Genomic DNA, 16,814 nt, shown 5'->3' with positions numbered 1-16,814 from the left:
GGGAGAGGATATACTTGCTCAACGTGAGGTTGAGCAGCAGATTTCTTGTGAAGAGCGTCAAGGAGGAGCGCGATCAGGCCTTAGCCGCCAGGCTCTTGCGCGCTGCACAAGGTGCAGAGAGACTGGGCATAACTCACGTACGTGTAGAAAAGATACATTAGATACTGCTTAATTTACTCTGCAAACATCTATATATTATGTTATCACGTTGTTGAGATATACGCTTGTAGAGGTGCGCAAAGTTGGTAGGGTGGCCCGCTCGCTTGTATGGCCCGCTCGCTTGTAAAACATGTTAGTACGAAAACCTACCGTTATGGTATACAGCAGTGGGCAACAGGGATTGGAGTAAGCTGTAGCTATAGCTGTGAGTAACTACAAATAAAGCCATAGTACAGCATTACTACATTACACGCCCCAAGAAGCAAATATATATTACTGTTGCTAATAGTACTCGACCAAAATAGGCAACAATACTATAGTACTTACGCAGGTCATGAACCTACTGTTAACTACGCCTATAGTCTATACAGCCACGTAACTACGTGATTTCAGGACAGTACAGTTACTTATAATTACCGTAGGTTACAGCAATTGACGTTTACCGTTACCGTAGCCCTCCTATTGGACACGCTGACCACAGGGCGTGTCCAAAGCCATAGGTCTGGAGAACGGTGCGAACTGGAACAAAACTCTCGCTAACATCCTCACATCAAGATTCTACAAGTGGACGAACACATATGCTTAGCATGTAAAACAGATGAAGCCATCCTTTGCCTACGCATCCGATCAGCTGCATCAAAAGTTCCTTTCTATGATGTGCAACTCGACGGCTAATTTGCCCACACAAGTAACAAGGCAAAGAAGAAGTGGATTCCGTTTCACCACAAGGTTCAAGCCAAGCTGATCGGTCTGATAGAAGCTATTAGTCGCTTGCAACTTTAGAAGTTGGGATGTGCTACAATGGACTATGATTGGGCGAACAACCTCATCGCGGAGATTACTGATGACATCTACATTGAAAAATTCATGCTCTTAAGGCACCAAACCCCAAGGCTAAGAGGCCGTAAAGCAGTACGTCGAGCCCAAGCTGAAGATCCAGAAGAGAAAGCTGGCAGACATGCTCCTGCACGGTGACAGACACTTTGTCGACATTGGCGCCAACTACTCCCAGGGCGACTTCGACAAACACACGCGCCAGACGCTGGGGGAGTATCTCACCGGCATCGAAAAGCTGTTCGAGGACTTTACTAGATCACTCCGTGTCCTGCTGCCTATCAACTACGTTCTCACTCCAGAGAGCGAGTCTGTCCGTGCGGATGTGGGAGACCGCATCCCAGAGCTCAAACAGAAGGCCGAGCAGATGTGTGCTCTACTTCCTGCGCGAGCTAGCCAGGAAGAGGACGTAAACGACATCAACATCGACAACATCGATGTCAAGGAAGACGAGGAAAACTCGGCACTTGTCTTCGAAACAATGGCTATCTTCTACGTTTCTGCTTCCATTGCTTTGCATCCTTTTTCCCCACGCTGCTTAGTCATTCATACTACACACTATAGTGCCCAGAGCCAATGGTCAAGTTGATTAATCTGAGGCGAATGAACGGCACAACACAATTTACATGACGATGGTAGGTGAATCGAAAAGCCAGTCATTTGCGATAGTAAATCGCGAGAATTTCCTATTCTGAGTGATTCATCAATTGCGTAATGAAGTCGAGATGTGGTAATAAGTCGTAGAGCGATGTGAGGAGCTACATATCCAAGACCTTTGCGATGCTGATAGTATGAACTCTACAGAGCCTGGGGGGCTATTGTGAGTGTCATATCAGCGCCACAATCGCAAACACTTCATGCAGCCTATTGGTGACGAACGGTAAATGATTCATCTTTCAGAACTGATTTGATTTTCATGTAGGCAGCCGCGCGACATTCCAGCTCTGCGGTGCTCCTCATTCTACGTTAACATCGACGTGTCGATCATGTACCTCCTCGTCGTCTGCCTCTACTGCGACTCGGCTTTGGCAGCGGCCATGTGTATTCCAGCCCAGGTCTCGTGACTGGACGAATCTGTGGGTCTTTATATGTACGTAGCAGCGTGATATGGCTGTGAGGCGGGAACTATGTGATTCATAAAGTAATGCCATTAGAGGGAAATAGCGGTGTCGAAGTAAAACCCTAAATGTGTCAAGCCCTGAAGGATTGCGCCAAACGCCCAATGCTGAATGTGTGGATGGTCCTGTACATGTCGCAAACGGAATGTGATGGCGGAGTTATTTTAGGTTCGTGAGGTCGTGTCCAACTGCTGTGCCACTAATAGCTGACTGCTCAGTGCGGGTCTGGGTTCCTCACCTAAACGTCGTTAGTGTTTAAGTCAGTTGAGAGTGGGTTGTTGCTTACATTGAGTTGCCGCCCGTAGTCGCGGCTGTCGTCGATACTGCCTAAACTCTCCCGACTATTCGCAAATGTGGGGTGATACATCAGCACCGTCTCCGGGTTGAGCCGAGAATCGATCATCATTGGCTGGCTGTATCTGCGTTGCGATCCAGAAATCGGGCTGATGGATTCGTTGTCGTGCCGGCTACCAGCGTTGCTGCCGTTCGTAGCGATTGGCGGTGGGTAATGAGGGTCAGTCGCAGCACCGCGGCCTCCAAGTAGACCGGATTTGCTCATTGTACTCGTGTTGCGTGTGATGCCTGCTTGATGTTCCTGCTCAGCGCGCTGCTGCTTCCTCCGTCTCCACAAGAAAAAAAGAACACCGCCCACAATTCCTGCGATGGCAGCAATCCCTCCTACAACGCCTCCGACTATAGCGCCAGTGTTACTGGAGCCACTGCCGGCAGACGAAGTCTGCTGGGCAGATTCGGTGGGCTGATAGATGACAGTGCGTGTAACCACGGCACCACTCTCAGTAGTGACTTGTACGCTCGTGGACGGCGCGTCAGCAAAAGAGCTGGCGCTTGTCTTGAGAGTCGATGATATTTTGTTGTTCGAAGATGACTGTATATACGTGTTAGCAAATGCTGTTTTTGAGAGTATCGAGTGAGCAATGGAACGGAACTAAGTACAGGCGTCGTAGAAGTAGAAGTAAGGGATGTTTGGTGTCGAGTAGGCATTACAGTAATAGTCAGCGAATCTCCCACGACAGTCTGGATGATTGTCACAGAAGGGCGACCACGACTTGTGGGCCTTTGACTTGCCTGAGTCGAAGGCTACCTATTGTCAGAGGCTGTGCGTGACTGGCTGACTTCGTCGATGCCAGGATCCCCTCATTGAAAATGCAAACGATAATACTGACTGAAGGAAAGCATGGAAGTACCAAAGCTGGCGATGCAATGAAACATGGAAGTACTAACAGTAGCTGCATTTGATGACGACGGGGCGTCTGTCGAAGGAACAAGAGTCGCACTACTCACGCTTGTCGAAGATGATTGCGAACCTCCTGCGGTTCCAGAAGGCTGCCCACTCATCTCTATGTAGATGTAGAGGCCAGCATCCTTGTCACCGCACTTTTCGGCTGGGTAACCAGGGCAATCCTTTTGACAATCGGAAATGTCGGTTGTGGTGGAAGGGATGTAATTCGAGCACCAACAGTCGGTGTACTGAATGACAGCAAAGGCCCAGGTGCCCGAAGCCTTGCAGTGATCTGTACATTCACCATTCGATTGGTATGTCCAGAAATCTATTTAAATTATTGGTTAGTAAGACGACATGCCAAGGGGCATGACCACTTACAAGCATCACCTGATGCTGTGTTCTGCGACGAGCAATAGGACTGTGTGAATCCCGTGCTTTGCGCTGTGGCCAGTACGGCGAACCAAAGGGTGATAATCGCGGCGAACATGTTGGGAAATATCGTCTTGATCGTGGAAACCGTGGCGAAGATAAGTAATGAGTGGGCGGCTCAAGGGTGGCTGGTAGTGCTTTGTCGAGCCACTGTGGGTCCCCGAATGATCCTTTGTGGGCGAAGGATGCAGTCTGTGGTGAATGGAAGTTCGTGGCAAAGGACTTCACCGCGACAAAGACCGGCGATAGCGATTGAACGCCTCCGATGTCGTGAACGAACGAGGTGAAGTGCCGGTAACGATGGTGTTGTCTTCGGCGATGGACGAGCGGGGTCGTCCAATGATTGATACCGTGTGGTGGTGCAGTGTTGTCGCAGCAGGCGTTGGTGGTCGATACGAAGGCGTGACTAGAGCCGCAGACTCGATTGGGACCTATTCGCTCAGGCTGTGGTCAGCATCACTGGCTTTGACACAGTTGCCTTGCAAAAGAGGCCAGCGAGGTGCAACTGAAGGCGGAAAGAGACTGCACAAGCAGCTGTTGAGAAAGGAAGCTGGGGCTCTGGCGTCGATCGACCTGCAGCCAAGAGGAACTAACCTTGTAAAATGAACGTCGTGCACTGGCACTGGCACTAGGACCCGCCACTGCCGGCTCGTCCAAAGTTTGATGAATAACCGCACGCAACGCCAGTGTGCCAGTGCTGCGTGGTTGCGTGAATCAGAGAAAGTCGCGGTCTGTGAGTGGCTGGAAAGTTTGCAGCTGCAACGGCTTGGTCGTTGAAATTGTGACTCGGAGGTTCATGACGTGCCAGAAATATTTCACGGCACTACGGTGAGCACTCCCTGCTAATGGAGCGGCGGCGCTATGATTTGCAAACAATTGTGCGGAGGAACGTCTTGTTTTGTCCTTGATGCTGTGCTCCCGCGATCCAGTAGTGCAGATGCGGAGCTAAATCCGGCTACCGTGAACGCTGCGATGAATCCTGAAAACGTATAATTACGTCTACTTTGTAGAGCGAGTGGGTTGCCGAGGCCTGGCCTAGATAGTGAGAGGAAGTAGCGGAGAGCGAGTGTACAATAAGAGCTGGATGACGAGGTTGGGTGTGATTTTGTTGTCCCGAGTCTGTCCACGCGAGTGGTTAATTGAAGTGCAGATCACTGCGCAAAAATAACCTAGGTATTGACAGATAAGGAGGCAGGTGGCCGTTGCATGTATAGGACCGTGTCAGGTGCTGAGCAAGTAGGGTAGCGCAAGAGCAGTCGTCCACCTCAGGAGAGGTCGTACCCGCGGCTTTTGCACGACGCACGATTGAGATCTCTATCCTAACTGTCGGCTGGCGTGTTGCCGTTGTTTGGGATGTTGAAGCCTCAGCGGCTTGCGCGAATCACAGTGCAACGAACGATTGACAGAACCCCAGCGACACGCCTGCCTTCGACCTCAAGGATTCACCTCAGGCCAACCATTCGTACCTACTTGTTACAGAACACGATACTATCCTCCCCATGAGTATACGTGTGTCCCTTGGTGGCCTATCCCCTCGTCCTCCCTCATGCCCCTTCAGCCTAAACACACAGCCCCGACAGGCCACCCATCACCAAGCTTTGCGCGCCCGGTCGCAACCAAATCTCTCGTCCGAGACCGAACGGCAGCTTGGCGCTATCCCATGCGCAGCGCGCCATCTAAATCGAGGCTCGCTTCCTCTCAAGCTATGACGTAACTATAGACTTGCTGACTTGAAGGCTAAAGTCTCCACTTTCGAAAGATCGGCAGGGGAAGCAGGTCCGCGCTTTGCAACAACCGGCACAACGCAAGGCTTGCGAGATGAAGATGATCAGACAACACATCGTTGTTGAGATCATGGGCGTTTGAAGACCCGCGTGACGATGCTGAGTGGCCAATCTAAAAAAACTTTGGCGGCTCAAGTCGTTGATCTGCTGCAGGTTGTTACGCGTCTATTTAGATTAATCACGGCCGCGATGTGTGACCGAAGCTGGAGTCAGAGAGTTACGCAAGTTCGGAAGAGCTGGCTGGATAAATCCTCAGAGTCGACACAGCACCCCGCTGTCACCCTAGACACCTTACACACTACTAGGCTCGCAAAATGTCAATCACGTTTGCACCGTGCGAACCATGCCAGGGCTTAATGGATCCCTTAGGACACTAGACGGCTGCACGGCACTGCCTTTTAGCAAGTCAGCATCTGTGATCCCAAGGTCAGTGATCGTTAGCCACGTGCAGTGGAATGTTGCTGCCGCTGCCGCAGTGCGCATCGTGTAGCCATAAAAAGATAGTACGAGCAGATTGATTTGGTAATGTATGTTTACAGCTTCGACTTCTTTCCGCCAGCAACACCGGTAACGGCGTCGCCTGAGAGCAAGAAGTCCGGATAAGCGAAACCATTCGCAAGTCCTGCGGTATGCCATTGACCACCATCCACTGCAAGTAAATCAGCATTTGCAAGTCGCATTTCAGTGCGAAGGCGCGACACTTACCAACCAGCGTCTCACCGTTCACATAGTTACCGGCATCCGAGAAGAGGTATACTGTGGCATCGGCAATTTCCTTGACGGTTCCATAGCGACCAGACGGTATGCCCTTGTATGACTTTTCGCGGTGATCCGACTTGGAGAGACGAGCCACGCCTTCTGTATCCGCGATAGGTCCGGGTGCGATGATGTTCGAGGTGATGCCCTTTGGTCCCTGCTCGATGGCTACGGATATAGCCATAGCATCAACACCAGCCTTCGCAACAGACACATGGCTCTGCAGGGGTGTACCGGAGTAGTGTAGGGTCGCGCTGACGAAAACGATCCTGCCGCCAGTCCCGTTAGCTGGTGGAGTGTGTCCATCCGTTTTGTGTCTGGTCGCAGATTCAACCAGGTACGGTAGTGTGGCCTTTACTGTGTTGTACGAGCCCAGTACATCGATATCGATGACCGACTTCATAGCATTCGGGGATATCTGGTCCATGGGCGCGAGGAAGTTGCCAGCTGCACCAGCACTATGAATTGTCAGTCTCTTACTTCCTGATGGGCGACTGTTTCGACTCACATTACGAAGTCAATGCTCCCCAACTCCTTTGCACATCTGTCTGCGGCAGCCTGTAGCAGCTCTGGCTTCCTCACATCCACAGCACCGATACCAATAACTTTGGCACCCTTTCGTGCAGTTGCGATATCCTTGGCCATGTTCTCTGTCTTCTCAACGTTGCGCCCAACAATGCAGGCATTGGCACCGAGGTGGACCAGTGCTCGGACTTGAGCTGAACATATCGAGCCCGCACCACCAGTGCAGAAGATGACCTTATTGTCAAAGAGGCCGTCTCTCCAGACATTGCTGAGGTATTGATAGCGATCAAGAGGCATTGTTGGAGGGCTACTGACGCTGTGGTAGGAAGCGTAGGATGTGTTGTATTGCGATATGTTTGCGATTCAGTCTGAAATGTACGTGAAAGCTATGAAGATTATGTAGCAGATTGTTGTTTTGTCGAGTCAAGGATACGGCCGAAAACACCGATTGTCTGGAGTGAAGTTGGGGCAAGCTCAAGCCGAGGTCCAGCAATTACTCTCTAGGTGTCTGAAGTCGAACAAACAAGTGGAGACAGCTCAACCAGTGGCTGTTGTAAACTCATGTGCGTTAGGGCTTGCAGTATGGAAATTCAAAGCCCATTTGACGAATCACTTGCAAGTGCTTCTCCGCAGTAGAAGAGCATACGAAGAAGATGCCACAGTCTTTGGTGATGGACAGCCCAGTACCAAAACCGTTAGCTTTTGGCCGCGATCAATCAGGTTGAAGATAACGTCACAGAACTCAAGAGACACTGAAGTGCAGCTGCAGCTACCACCTCACCGCCCGCACTGTCACTCCCCTCGACACAACCACGCACGCAACCAAAGAGCACTCGAGAACCATGGCAGCACCAACGATTTCCGTCTGCAAGTTTGTAGGCACTGTCAGCCTGGGTCTCCTTACTGTACGTCTCCGCCTACCATTGTCGCCCTCCCCTCCACAATTTGCTCTCTGCGAACGACTTTCACACGATGGTTCAGAGGTTGCATACTGACTGATGTTCTAGGGCGTCTCCGCGACACTCTCCACTATTACCCTGCCTTCTCTTCTTGCGCTACCCACCGCCGTTGACGCTCGCACAACATCAGCCTACGTCGCGTACAAGTCACAAAACATCACCTCCTACCTTCGTCACATCACTACGTTCTCGTTGTTCTCCGCCTATCTGCTATCGCCTCGTCGATTCCGTCACCCGTATCTCCTCTACACGTCAATCTTCGCATTCGCCTCCGGACCGGCTGTCGATTACTTTGTGTCTTTCCGCAGCGACACCGACGAACGGAGAGCAGCTTTAGACTTGGAAGCACAGGGCGACGATGTCAATGGCGAACAGGTTAGGCAGGCGGTCGAGAGGAGGAGGCTGACTGAGAGCACTAAGGCGGTTCTCACTGGGGCGGCCTTTGCTATGCAAGTCATCGGCATTTGGGGTGACGGTGCATAGGCGCGGAACATTATTCAAGCCCTACGCGTACGGTTCAAGGGCTCGTATGAGCTCGGCGCCGGCTTTGCGGACTGACGAAGGAACGGTATATACCTATGAACACGATCTTAGCGGACTCATTACTCCTTTTGTAGCTACTTGGTATCTCATCTTAGCGATTGAGCGTCGATCAATTATCCCACAATATATGAGGGTTCCACTGAGGTTTTGATTATCCGGGATGGCCGTCCTCACTAGCCAACATGAAGCTTTGGCTCCCCCCCCCCCTAAGCGGCTGTCAAATTCGAATAGTCATGTATCAAGTTTCAACAGCTCCCCTGATACGGCCTCGGAACATACACTTGGTGCCCTCGATGCACGGACTCCATAGTGGAGCACAAGACCCATCGATGGCGCATGCGGGTGAGGCCCGATTGTGGCGCTACAGCTCCGGGCCCTGAATCTCGACTGTTATGGATCTTCCCTCGTAACCCCAACACCCACGTTGCATCTTCGCATTGCACTCTGTACATTCCACCCTATCCATATTTAGTCACCAGTACTGCTGGCCATCTTTCCGGCATGAGTAAAATGTGGGAGGTCGATCCGGAGACGCGGAGTAAGGTACGTTGCGGTGTATCTACTTACGTAGTGGGGTTGGCTACGGGTGAAATGAAGCGCAGGAATTGGTAGACCGCTCAAAAGGCTCAAACGACTGACATGAGCTCATAGTTATTAGAGATCCAGAAGACGAATGACAACAACAAGTGCGTCGATTGCAATGCGCCGAGTCCACAATGGGTACGCTCCCCCAGCTCTGCGAACACACCTCATGTCGCACGCGACCGTACATGCAGTGCCCCATACTGATGTAAAGGCATCAGGCCTCGCCCAAACTGGGCATCTTCATGTGCCTCTCATGTTCCGGTATCCACCGCGGACTGGGTGTCCACATTTCCTTCATTCGTAGCATAACCATGGACGCATTCAAGGGCGCTGAGCTTGCGCGCATGGCTGCCGGTGGCAACAAACCTTTCCAGGAGTTTTTCAACGCACACGAGTCGAACACGAAGGAGAGTAGAACATTTGAGTCCTCGAACATACAAGAGCGCTACGATTCAGAAGCCGGCGACGAGTGGAAGGAGAGGCTAAGCTGCAAGATCGAAGACAGGGCGTTTGACAAAAGCAATCTGCCCAAAAGGTTGCCGAAGAAGGAAAACCCCGCTGCTGGAGGCGCTGCTGGAGCGCTGAGCGGTCGCGCGAGCGTTGCTGGGAGTAGAAGCCAGACACCACTTGGCAAGACGCGCAGCAACGATGCCGGCTTCCAGCGTTCAGGCTCGCCGGCTATTGGCACGAATGCCATGTCTCCACAGAAGGCGAAGAACGAGGCATACTTCTCGCGCATGGGAGCCGAGAACGCCAACAGGAGTGAAGACCTGGCACCCAACCAGGGTGGAAAGTACGGGGGATTTGGCAGCGAGCCAGACCACTGGAAGAACAACGACAACGAGCCAGGCGCACCACCGGAGATTGCTGACTTCCAGAAAGACCCTGTCGCAGCCCTTACGAAAGGCTTCGGCTGGCTAGGCGCAAGCGTGAGCAAGGTGGGCAAGACTGGCTACGAGGGTTGGGTCAAGCCTGGCATGCAAAAGGTTAGAACCCCATCACACATACAACGGTGAAGCAGCCATTGATACCTCTCTAGCTCGCCGAAGCAGATCTCGCCACCCAAGCACAGAAGACCGCCGGCTTGATGGGTCAAACCATTCAAGCATCAGCGGCAAACGCCGGCACCGCATTCAATCGCTTTGTTGAGGGCGAATCTTCGACCAACACACGCGGTGGTGTACAGCCAGCGAAGAAGGACTTTTGGGACGAATTTGGCGCCGCACCCAAGGGCCCCAGCGGAGACAAGCAGGACTTCTGGGACGAGTTTGCAAGTGCTGGCGAGACAAGGTCCAACGCTACATCTGGCTTGGGCCAGAAACCAAAACCATCAGGCATTGGCACAAGTGCTATGAAGAAGAGTGGTAGCTCAGGGCCAGCAGCAGGCAAGAAGGATGACAAGTGGGAAGACTGGTAGATGCAGAAGGATGCCCCATTGACAAGGAGTTGGCGGCCACGGTGGAGTCAAGGCGTTGGCAGAGTACGTTTGTCTGCGCTACACAACAGTAAGGTGGGTCTCGAATTGCTATCCTGTTCATCCTGCGCGTCGCTTCCACGCGGCATCAGCTGTGTCAATTCAGCACGTGTCTTGTTCTGGACACTCGCGATTACACTACTGCACTTCCACGACATTGCGATACGAAGCGCCTGAATATAACACTCTCTTACAATGGCTTCTGCTGATCTAAATAGACATGAGGAAACCTGAGCCTATTCGTCTCGACAATACGTGCTCGACATCTACCATGTGACCGTGCCGCTGCAACATTGAGATTGGTTGAACGCCAAACACGAAAGCACGAGAGTTCAGGATAAATCCCTCGAGCTTGTCAACGACGCTACTACCGGTTGACATGACGGGTCGTGACACAGCGCAGTACAATCCCTATGAGGCTTTGCTGGGAAGCGAACACGGCTCCAAGGGACACAATGGACATCGCGACTGTTGCTATTGTGGTTTCTGTATCGTGACTACAACTGCATGAAAACACCGCAACGACTACGGTAAGTTTGTTTTCAGCTGGTGTTTCCTTTAATCGCCATGGCATCCTCGACGGTCCCATGCTGGGCGTTGACCGAGCCACCCTGCGCCTGCCTTCCCCGTGGGCGCCTCCCTCCTCGGAAGGCCACTACCGCCTGCATTGAGATGCGACGCACCCAACAATCTGCCTTCCTGCGCTGCAGCCCGGACTCGCTCGCGCTAGAGCCACCGTGTTTGTTTTATCAACTGCCCAGCGACCTCGCGACTCCGTCTCTTCTTCAACCCTCAACCCACTCCGCTTCTCACCACCGCGAGCACTTCTACACAAGGCAATTCACTCCATCTCTACGTTTCGTTACACTCAATCAAGCTTCAGCCACTAACAAGTTGCAGTTCGCCTCAACACCAACGCACGTTGCTGCCTGCCACGCGCACAGCACCTCACCTTCTGTACGTCATCTCTCACCAACCAGTCCTTGCCACGATCAGCATTACGAGCAACGACTTGCATCGCTCCTATGAATCACTCATATGCCTTCCAGCTCACGTACTGACGCATCACAGCATCGCAACAGCTCACCACGCTTCGTGCTTGACCACTGTCTCCACTGCTGTCATCAGGTATGCTTCCTCTCCTCCGACTCATTCATCTTTGGCACTCCTGGATTGCGCCCCACTCGAGACCTTGTCTCAGCCCCTGCCCCGTCTGCATTCACCTCACCCTGCGTCACTGAACACTCCCGGCTAACTCATCTCTTTTATCCAGACGACGTCATGCGAGCGTTTCTTACAGGCACGACGGCGGCGTTCGCCCTCACCCAAGTGGTGCATGGCGGCTGGCTATGGGCCCGCAAGCCACACGATGTGAAGGCCGAGGCCGCGATTCACCTCGCGGTCTTCGAATCCTCGCTTGACTGCAGTGGCGCCCCCGAACAGAGCCCATTCGAGATGGAGAACAACTTTTGCGCCAGCTTTCGGCCGGGGTTCAGCGTGAGGCCGATGCTCTGGAAGGGACATCGTGCCGCCTGGATCGACGATGTCAACAAGATGGACATGTACTGCAAGCTTGAGACGTTCGGCGAGTATCGCTGCCCCGAAGAACACCGGAACACCGAGTATCGCTTCGGCTTCACCGAGGACATGCCCAAGAATTTCAACAAGTGTCTCATGCCAAACCGCGAGAAGCGGGAGGGTCCCCGCAACCGCGACTCTGTCCGAGAGGTTTACGACGACAATTATCTTCGTTCGCACCCCATCAAGTCAGCCAGGTTCGTCTGCGGCCCAATCGAGAACTCCAAGCACCTCGGCACCAGGACTTTCAATGTCACGTCCTGGTCCATCGAACCCACTTTCTATTCGGCAGTGCCTTATGAGCAGGAGGCGACCGTCACTGTGACATATCAGGCTACCTATACCACACCGCCCCCACCCCCCGCCGAAACTCGAGCTCGTGTCTCGGAAGCTAAAGTCGCCCCTCGAGGTGCTGCCGTAGCGGCAGATGGCAAGACCAAGGACGTTTGGATGCTGCAACCCTGGACTTTTGGTATGGCGTGTTACCACTGCTACAGCAAGAATGGGAAAGGCGACAAAACCGAGTGCCGCATGGGCGAAGGTTTCCCTGCAAATTGCGGACCGAAGCCTACTGACATTGCAATAATGGAAGGCAGCCCAGAGCACCATTCCACGACCACGTCCACATCGACTAGGGTGACCACGACTCACGCTACAGGAGTTGACGAGACAATTACCTACAAAGAACAAATTTACACTGTCGTCGATGACTCGACAGACGTCTCAAAGGCCGACGCTCATCTTTCCAAGAGGTCATGGCACACACCCGTCAAGTTCCCGCACCCTTTCTTCCCCGGCAAAGAGGCCTGCGCAGATGCCGAGTGGGAAAAGCGAGGCCAGGGCTCCAAGCAGTTTGTCAAGCTGCAAAAGGTGCACTTCTGCACCCACAAGGATCGCAGCGACTCGATCTGGCTTGGCCCTCCTAGAAGTGTTGTTCACACTTCTACCGCTACAGCGACTTCCGTCCTCACGCTCAGCCACATCTCGACCTCGACTTCGACCGCCACGATCAGTACGACCACGGTCGTCCAACATGACCAGCTATAAGCGCACAATAGCAGCCACGACTTTGAGATAGGTGCACATCTCCAGAGTGTGGCGCAAATCTTCTTTAGTTTTCGGTTCAGGTGCGTAGCTCTCATGGCAACGTTCAAGGTATCTTTATCGCAAGCATTCGATTCGGCACGAGGCACGGCAGTTTCCAAGGCCTCTTTATCGCAGCATCGCTGTTCAGTTGTACGTTAGTGTAAATATGCTCATTCGAAATTGATTCTGGGCGCAAGGCCAAAGCCTACTGTCTGCGGTGTCATATTTGAGACTTCCTCCAAGCAGTAAAAGTCAAGCTGTGTTTGTGAGGCTGTGGGCACTAGTCAGCCGCCGCCAAGCAGTCCAGCTTCTTGACTCGAGCCACAAATATCTCTCAACTTTTGCTGCAATATGCCAACGCTTTTTTTCCGATGTCATTCATCGCACGCCATGTTTTCCCAACGATCCCGTCGCTTCCGCGCTCGTACTTCTTGGGTCATCACAAGTCAGGCCTGTCTAAGATGAAGCAGCTGCTCACGTCCATCGACCTTGTCATCGAATGCCGCGACTATCGAGTCCCACTTAGCTCGCGCAATCCGCTCTTCGAGACCGCGCTCGAAGGCAAAGAACGCATCATTGTGTACACAAAGCGCGATCTAGGCGGCGGACCGCGAGAGCAGAAGAATGAAGAGCTGATTCGCGGGTGGCACAAGGGCAGCACAGTCTTGTTCGTGCGCAACGGTGAGGAGGAGAAGGAGAGCCGAAAGGCGAGTGGCAAAGTGCTCGAGGTGCTGCGCGAACACGCGGAGAAGAGGTGGAAGCTCGTCGGCCATCGAGTCATGGTGGTTGGCATGCCCAACGTGGGCAAGTCCACACTGCTCAACGCGCTGCGCGGCCTCGGCCTGGGCAAGGGCAAGGTTGCGCGCACCGGGGCGCAGCCTGGTGTCACGAGGAAGGTCGGCAGCGGCGTCAAGATCATACCCAGCGAGGACGATGTTAGTGCGGGGAAGGGCGAGAGGGGTGTCGGCGGTGGTGTTTACCTCCTGGATACCCCTGGTGTTTTCATCCCATATGTTCCGGATGCGGAGGCGATGATGAAGCTTGCGCTCTGCGGGAGCGTGAAGGATACTATCATCCCGCCTGTTGTGCTCGCGGATTACCTCCTTTTCCACCTCAACCTCGTTGATCCAACGCTGTATGCTGAATTTGCGCCGGGCCCAACGAATGATATCGTGGAGTTGCTGGAGCTTATGGCGCGCAAGACTGGCAGATTGGGAAAGGGTGGCAAGGTCGACCATGAGGCGACGAGTCTTTGGATGATTCAGAAGTGGAGACGGGGCGAGTTTGGCAGATTCGGGTTTGATAAGTTGGATGGGGAGAGTCTTGCGAAGGCGAAGATTGAGGAGGAGGGCATGGCGCCCAGCATGAATCAGGCGCGGAAGGCGGAGAGAGAGAGAAGGAGGGCGAGAAATATTGCGAGAGGTGAGGCTTGAGTCGGCTGCTGTCAAGTATCACGAGCCATGCACATTTCTACCGTTGTCAGATCATATTCTCCGCTATACCCAGTCTCAGAACTACCGAGCTCTCGAAGTCTCTTGCTCTGCACAATTGAGCGTATAGAAACTGATAGGTGTGGATAGCCTGTCACTAGCGCTGCTTGATTCGCTGCCAAGGTGCAAAGCTGGGTGAGAGCTTTCAACTCACAAATGTCTCGAAGCATGACCGGCGTCACCAGAGGAGAAGCGTACCACCGAGCCTCAAAATAGGCATCGTCAGAGGCCAATCATACAATTGGTGACTGTGCGCTGCTCATCAACGGCCTTGCATGAGATGAGCAGCGTGCAGCACGTGGGGCTAGCAGGGGCCTCAAGCTTGGGCAGGAACGTCATCTTGTCAGTTTCGGCGAGCAAGCATTGAGACTTGCAGCGACATTACTTCGTCACCCCACCCTATGGCAGGGCTAATTGCTACATCTGTTTCGTGATACCCCTTCGTGTTCGGCGCGCACTTGGACTGTCCAATCATCGCGACACCGCTGGATCCCCAATTCGCGTACCACAATGGCGTCCAGCTCCGAGACGACGCCGCTGATGTCGTCCATGTCTGGTGGCAGCAAGGCGAACAAAGCAAGCCCGCCAAAACCGCAGCGCACTGTTACGTTTAATACGACAGTGTCTTCCTCGAACGATAGCGCGCATTCGTCATCAAGACAGCCAACAAGTCATGGCGGCCAGCCAATGCTGGCTGGCCTTAACAGCAAACTGCGGAGAAGAAACAGCTCGGGTGCGCCTGCAAGGATACCGCCCGCCCCAGTCGGAAAGATCGGTCCTCAGCGAACAACGCGAACCGCGCAGAAACTGAAGCTGCTGCCCGACCCAGCTCAAGGCGAGGACGGAGAAGACGAGGAGAGCGGACGCGACGTATACGTGCAATACACTCGAATTAAGGACCCTACGGCGAGACGAGATGCAGCGCGACTGGGCAAAGCAGACCGAGACCGGCTACCGCGCGTGACGGCGTACTGCACGGCCAGCTCGTACAAACTCGACGAACTCATGCGGTTCTTGAAGGGCAAGCAGAAGATCAGGGGCGCGTTGCCTAAGCGATTTGACGAGTGCATATACTCGCCGTACAACTACGGCGCCAAGGGTGCGGAGGACGTACGCAGCTCATCAGCACTCGAAGGCGCTCCGGGGGCACTGCAACGGAGATTTTCGGACAGCGCCATTGAGGTGGAACACCAGAACGAGAGGCGACGAGAAGACCTAATAGACCTGCACGAGGACGGCGATGCGCCTCACATTGGTAACGGCGAGAGCTCTGACCGGCCCCGACGTCCCTCGATGACACATGCAGACTCGGATCCGCAATTGGACACGCCCGACTTGGACACACAAGTGCACACGCCTGAAGTGTTCTTGTTCGAGTACGGCACGGTGGTGATCTGGGGCATGTCGCTGCAAGAGGAGAAGCGGTTCCTCAAGGAGATTGCCAAGTTTGAAGTGGAGAAGCTCGGCAAGGACGATGTCGAGACGGAGGAGTTCAACTTCTACTACACTCGCGAGTACCAGGCGCGCATCTACAACGACTTCATCTCGCTGCGCGACAAGAAAAACTACATGATCAAGCTCGCCATCTCGCACGGCCTCTCGCAGAGCGTCAAGACGAGTTTGTTCGAAGATCTGGTCGACAGCACAATCGACGAGACCAAGGATATACCAGCGCAGATTGCGAGCTCTGGCAAGATCAACCTGAACAAGAAGCAGATCAACATGCAGATTGGAGAGCTGTTCATTCTGCGCATCAGCATCCACCTTCAGGGGTCGGTGCTCGATGCGCCGGAGCTGATGTGGGCGGAGCCGCAACTGGACCCTGTGTACCAGGCTGTGCGCAGCTACCTCGAGATGGACCAGCGCGTTGGACTTCTTACGGAGCGATTGAACGTCATTGGAGATTTACTGGCGGTTTTGAAGGACCAGCTGACGGCTACCCATGTAGGTTCTGAAGCAGCAGCAGCAAGACATTTTCGAGGGCTAACAGAGCACAGGGCGAACTGCTCGAGTGGATTGTCATTGTGCTCATTTTCGCCGAGGTGGTGGTTGCAGCGATCAACATCTTTGTCGATCTGAACGCTGCAGATTAGCCGTTTTAGTACGGCTGGATGTACATAGGTCTGCTTTGCACAGCTTTGCAGGCTGGGGGTACGGTGTTGGGGAGTTTGTTCATGTCGAGTTCGCATGAGGCAAGGTGTTTGAGCTTTTGTGGGCGGATAGGTTCCCGGAGATGAGGAGGGGTGCCACA

General features: G+C 53.4%; 8 protein-coding genes across 8 annotated transcripts; 6 read left to right on the top strand and 2 right to left on the bottom strand.

Annotated features, from left to right (window-relative positions):
* Window positions 1–960: 960 nt before the first annotated feature.
* M421DRAFT_94590 (uncharacterized protein) lies at window positions 961–1,582 on the top strand (the record flags this gene model as incomplete). Its single annotated transcript, XM_033598216.1, has 2 exons — window positions 961–1,071; window positions 1,103–1,582. The coding sequence occupies 2 exons, from the start codon at window positions 961–963 to the stop codon at window positions 1,580–1,582; spliced, it is 591 nt and encodes a 196-aa protein (XP_033445995.1).
* A 743-nt stretch (window positions 1,583–2,325) lies between these two features.
* Window positions 2,326–3,841, bottom strand: M421DRAFT_7755 (uncharacterized protein; the record flags this gene model as incomplete). The annotated part of the gene is made up of 4 exons (XM_033597332.1): window positions 2,326–2,349; window positions 2,398–2,997; window positions 3,414–3,679; window positions 3,733–3,841. 4 exons carry the CDS (start codon window positions 3,839–3,841, stop codon window positions 2,326–2,328), a joined length of 999 nt encoding a protein of 332 aa, XP_033445994.1.
* A 2,212-nt stretch (window positions 3,842–6,053) lies between these two features.
* Window positions 6,054–7,474, bottom strand: M421DRAFT_423577 (sporulation protein SPS19). Its single transcript, XM_033593515.1, has 3 exons — window positions 6,832–7,474; window positions 6,273–6,781; window positions 6,054–6,216 (listed from the first exon to the last, which is right to left on the bottom strand). The coding sequence occupies exons 1-3, from the start codon at window positions 7,143–7,145 to the stop codon at window positions 6,101–6,103; spliced, it is 939 nt and encodes a 312-aa protein (XP_033445993.1). The 5' UTR covers window positions 7,146–7,474; the 3' UTR covers window positions 6,054–6,100.
* Window positions 7,475–7,600: 126 nt separating this feature from the next.
* M421DRAFT_423575 (uncharacterized protein) lies at window positions 7,601–8,565 on the top strand. Its single transcript, XM_033593514.1, has 2 exons — window positions 7,601–7,753; window positions 7,856–8,565. The coding sequence occupies exons 1-2, from the start codon at window positions 7,691–7,693 to the stop codon at window positions 8,288–8,290; spliced, it is 498 nt and encodes a 165-aa protein (XP_033445992.1). The 5' UTR covers window positions 7,601–7,690; the 3' UTR covers window positions 8,291–8,565.
* A 198-nt stretch (window positions 8,566–8,763) lies between these two features.
* On the top strand, window positions 8,764–10,659 carry M421DRAFT_423574 (ADP-ribosylation factor GTPase-activating protein 1). The gene is made up of 4 exons (XM_033593513.1): window positions 8,764–8,893; window positions 9,002–9,070; window positions 9,154–9,921; window positions 9,975–10,659. The coding sequence occupies exons 1-4, from the start codon at window positions 8,861–8,863 to the stop codon at window positions 10,350–10,352; spliced, it is 1,248 nt and encodes a 415-aa protein (XP_033445991.1). The 5' UTR covers window positions 8,764–8,860; the 3' UTR covers window positions 10,353–10,659.
* Window positions 10,660–10,976: 317 nt separating this feature from the next.
* On the top strand, window positions 10,977–13,034 carry M421DRAFT_94585 (uncharacterized protein; the record flags this gene model as incomplete). Its single annotated transcript, XM_033598215.1, has 2 exons — window positions 10,977–11,366; window positions 11,481–13,034. The coding sequence occupies 2 exons, from the start codon at window positions 10,977–10,979 to the stop codon at window positions 13,032–13,034; spliced, it is 1,944 nt and encodes a 647-aa protein (XP_033445990.1).
* Window positions 13,035–13,421: 387 nt separating this feature from the next.
* Window positions 13,422–14,665, top strand: M421DRAFT_423572 (P-loop containing nucleoside triphosphate hydrolase protein). Its single transcript, XM_033593512.1, has one exon. The coding sequence runs from the start codon at window positions 13,535–13,537 to the stop codon at window positions 14,504–14,506; it is 972 nt and encodes a 323-aa protein (XP_033445989.1). The 5' UTR covers window positions 13,422–13,534; the 3' UTR covers window positions 14,507–14,665.
* A 408-nt stretch (window positions 14,666–15,073) lies between these two features.
* Window positions 15,074–16,656, top strand: M421DRAFT_7750 (DUF155-domain-containing protein; the record flags this gene model as incomplete). Its single annotated transcript, XM_033597329.1, has 2 exons — window positions 15,074–16,507; window positions 16,561–16,656. The coding sequence occupies 2 exons, from the start codon at window positions 15,074–15,076 to the stop codon at window positions 16,654–16,656; spliced, it is 1,530 nt and encodes a 509-aa protein (XP_033445988.1).
* Window positions 16,657–16,814: the final 158 nt, after the last annotated feature.

Source organism: Didymella exigua (assembly GCF_010094145.1).
Source record: "Didymella exigua CBS 183.55 unplaced genomic scaffold M421scaffold_27, whole genome shotgun sequence".
Classification (NCBI taxonomy): Eukaryota; Fungi; Ascomycota; class Dothideomycetes; order Pleosporales; family Didymellaceae; genus Didymella; species Didymella exigua.
This window is presented reverse-complemented; position numbering and strand designations above follow the sequence as displayed.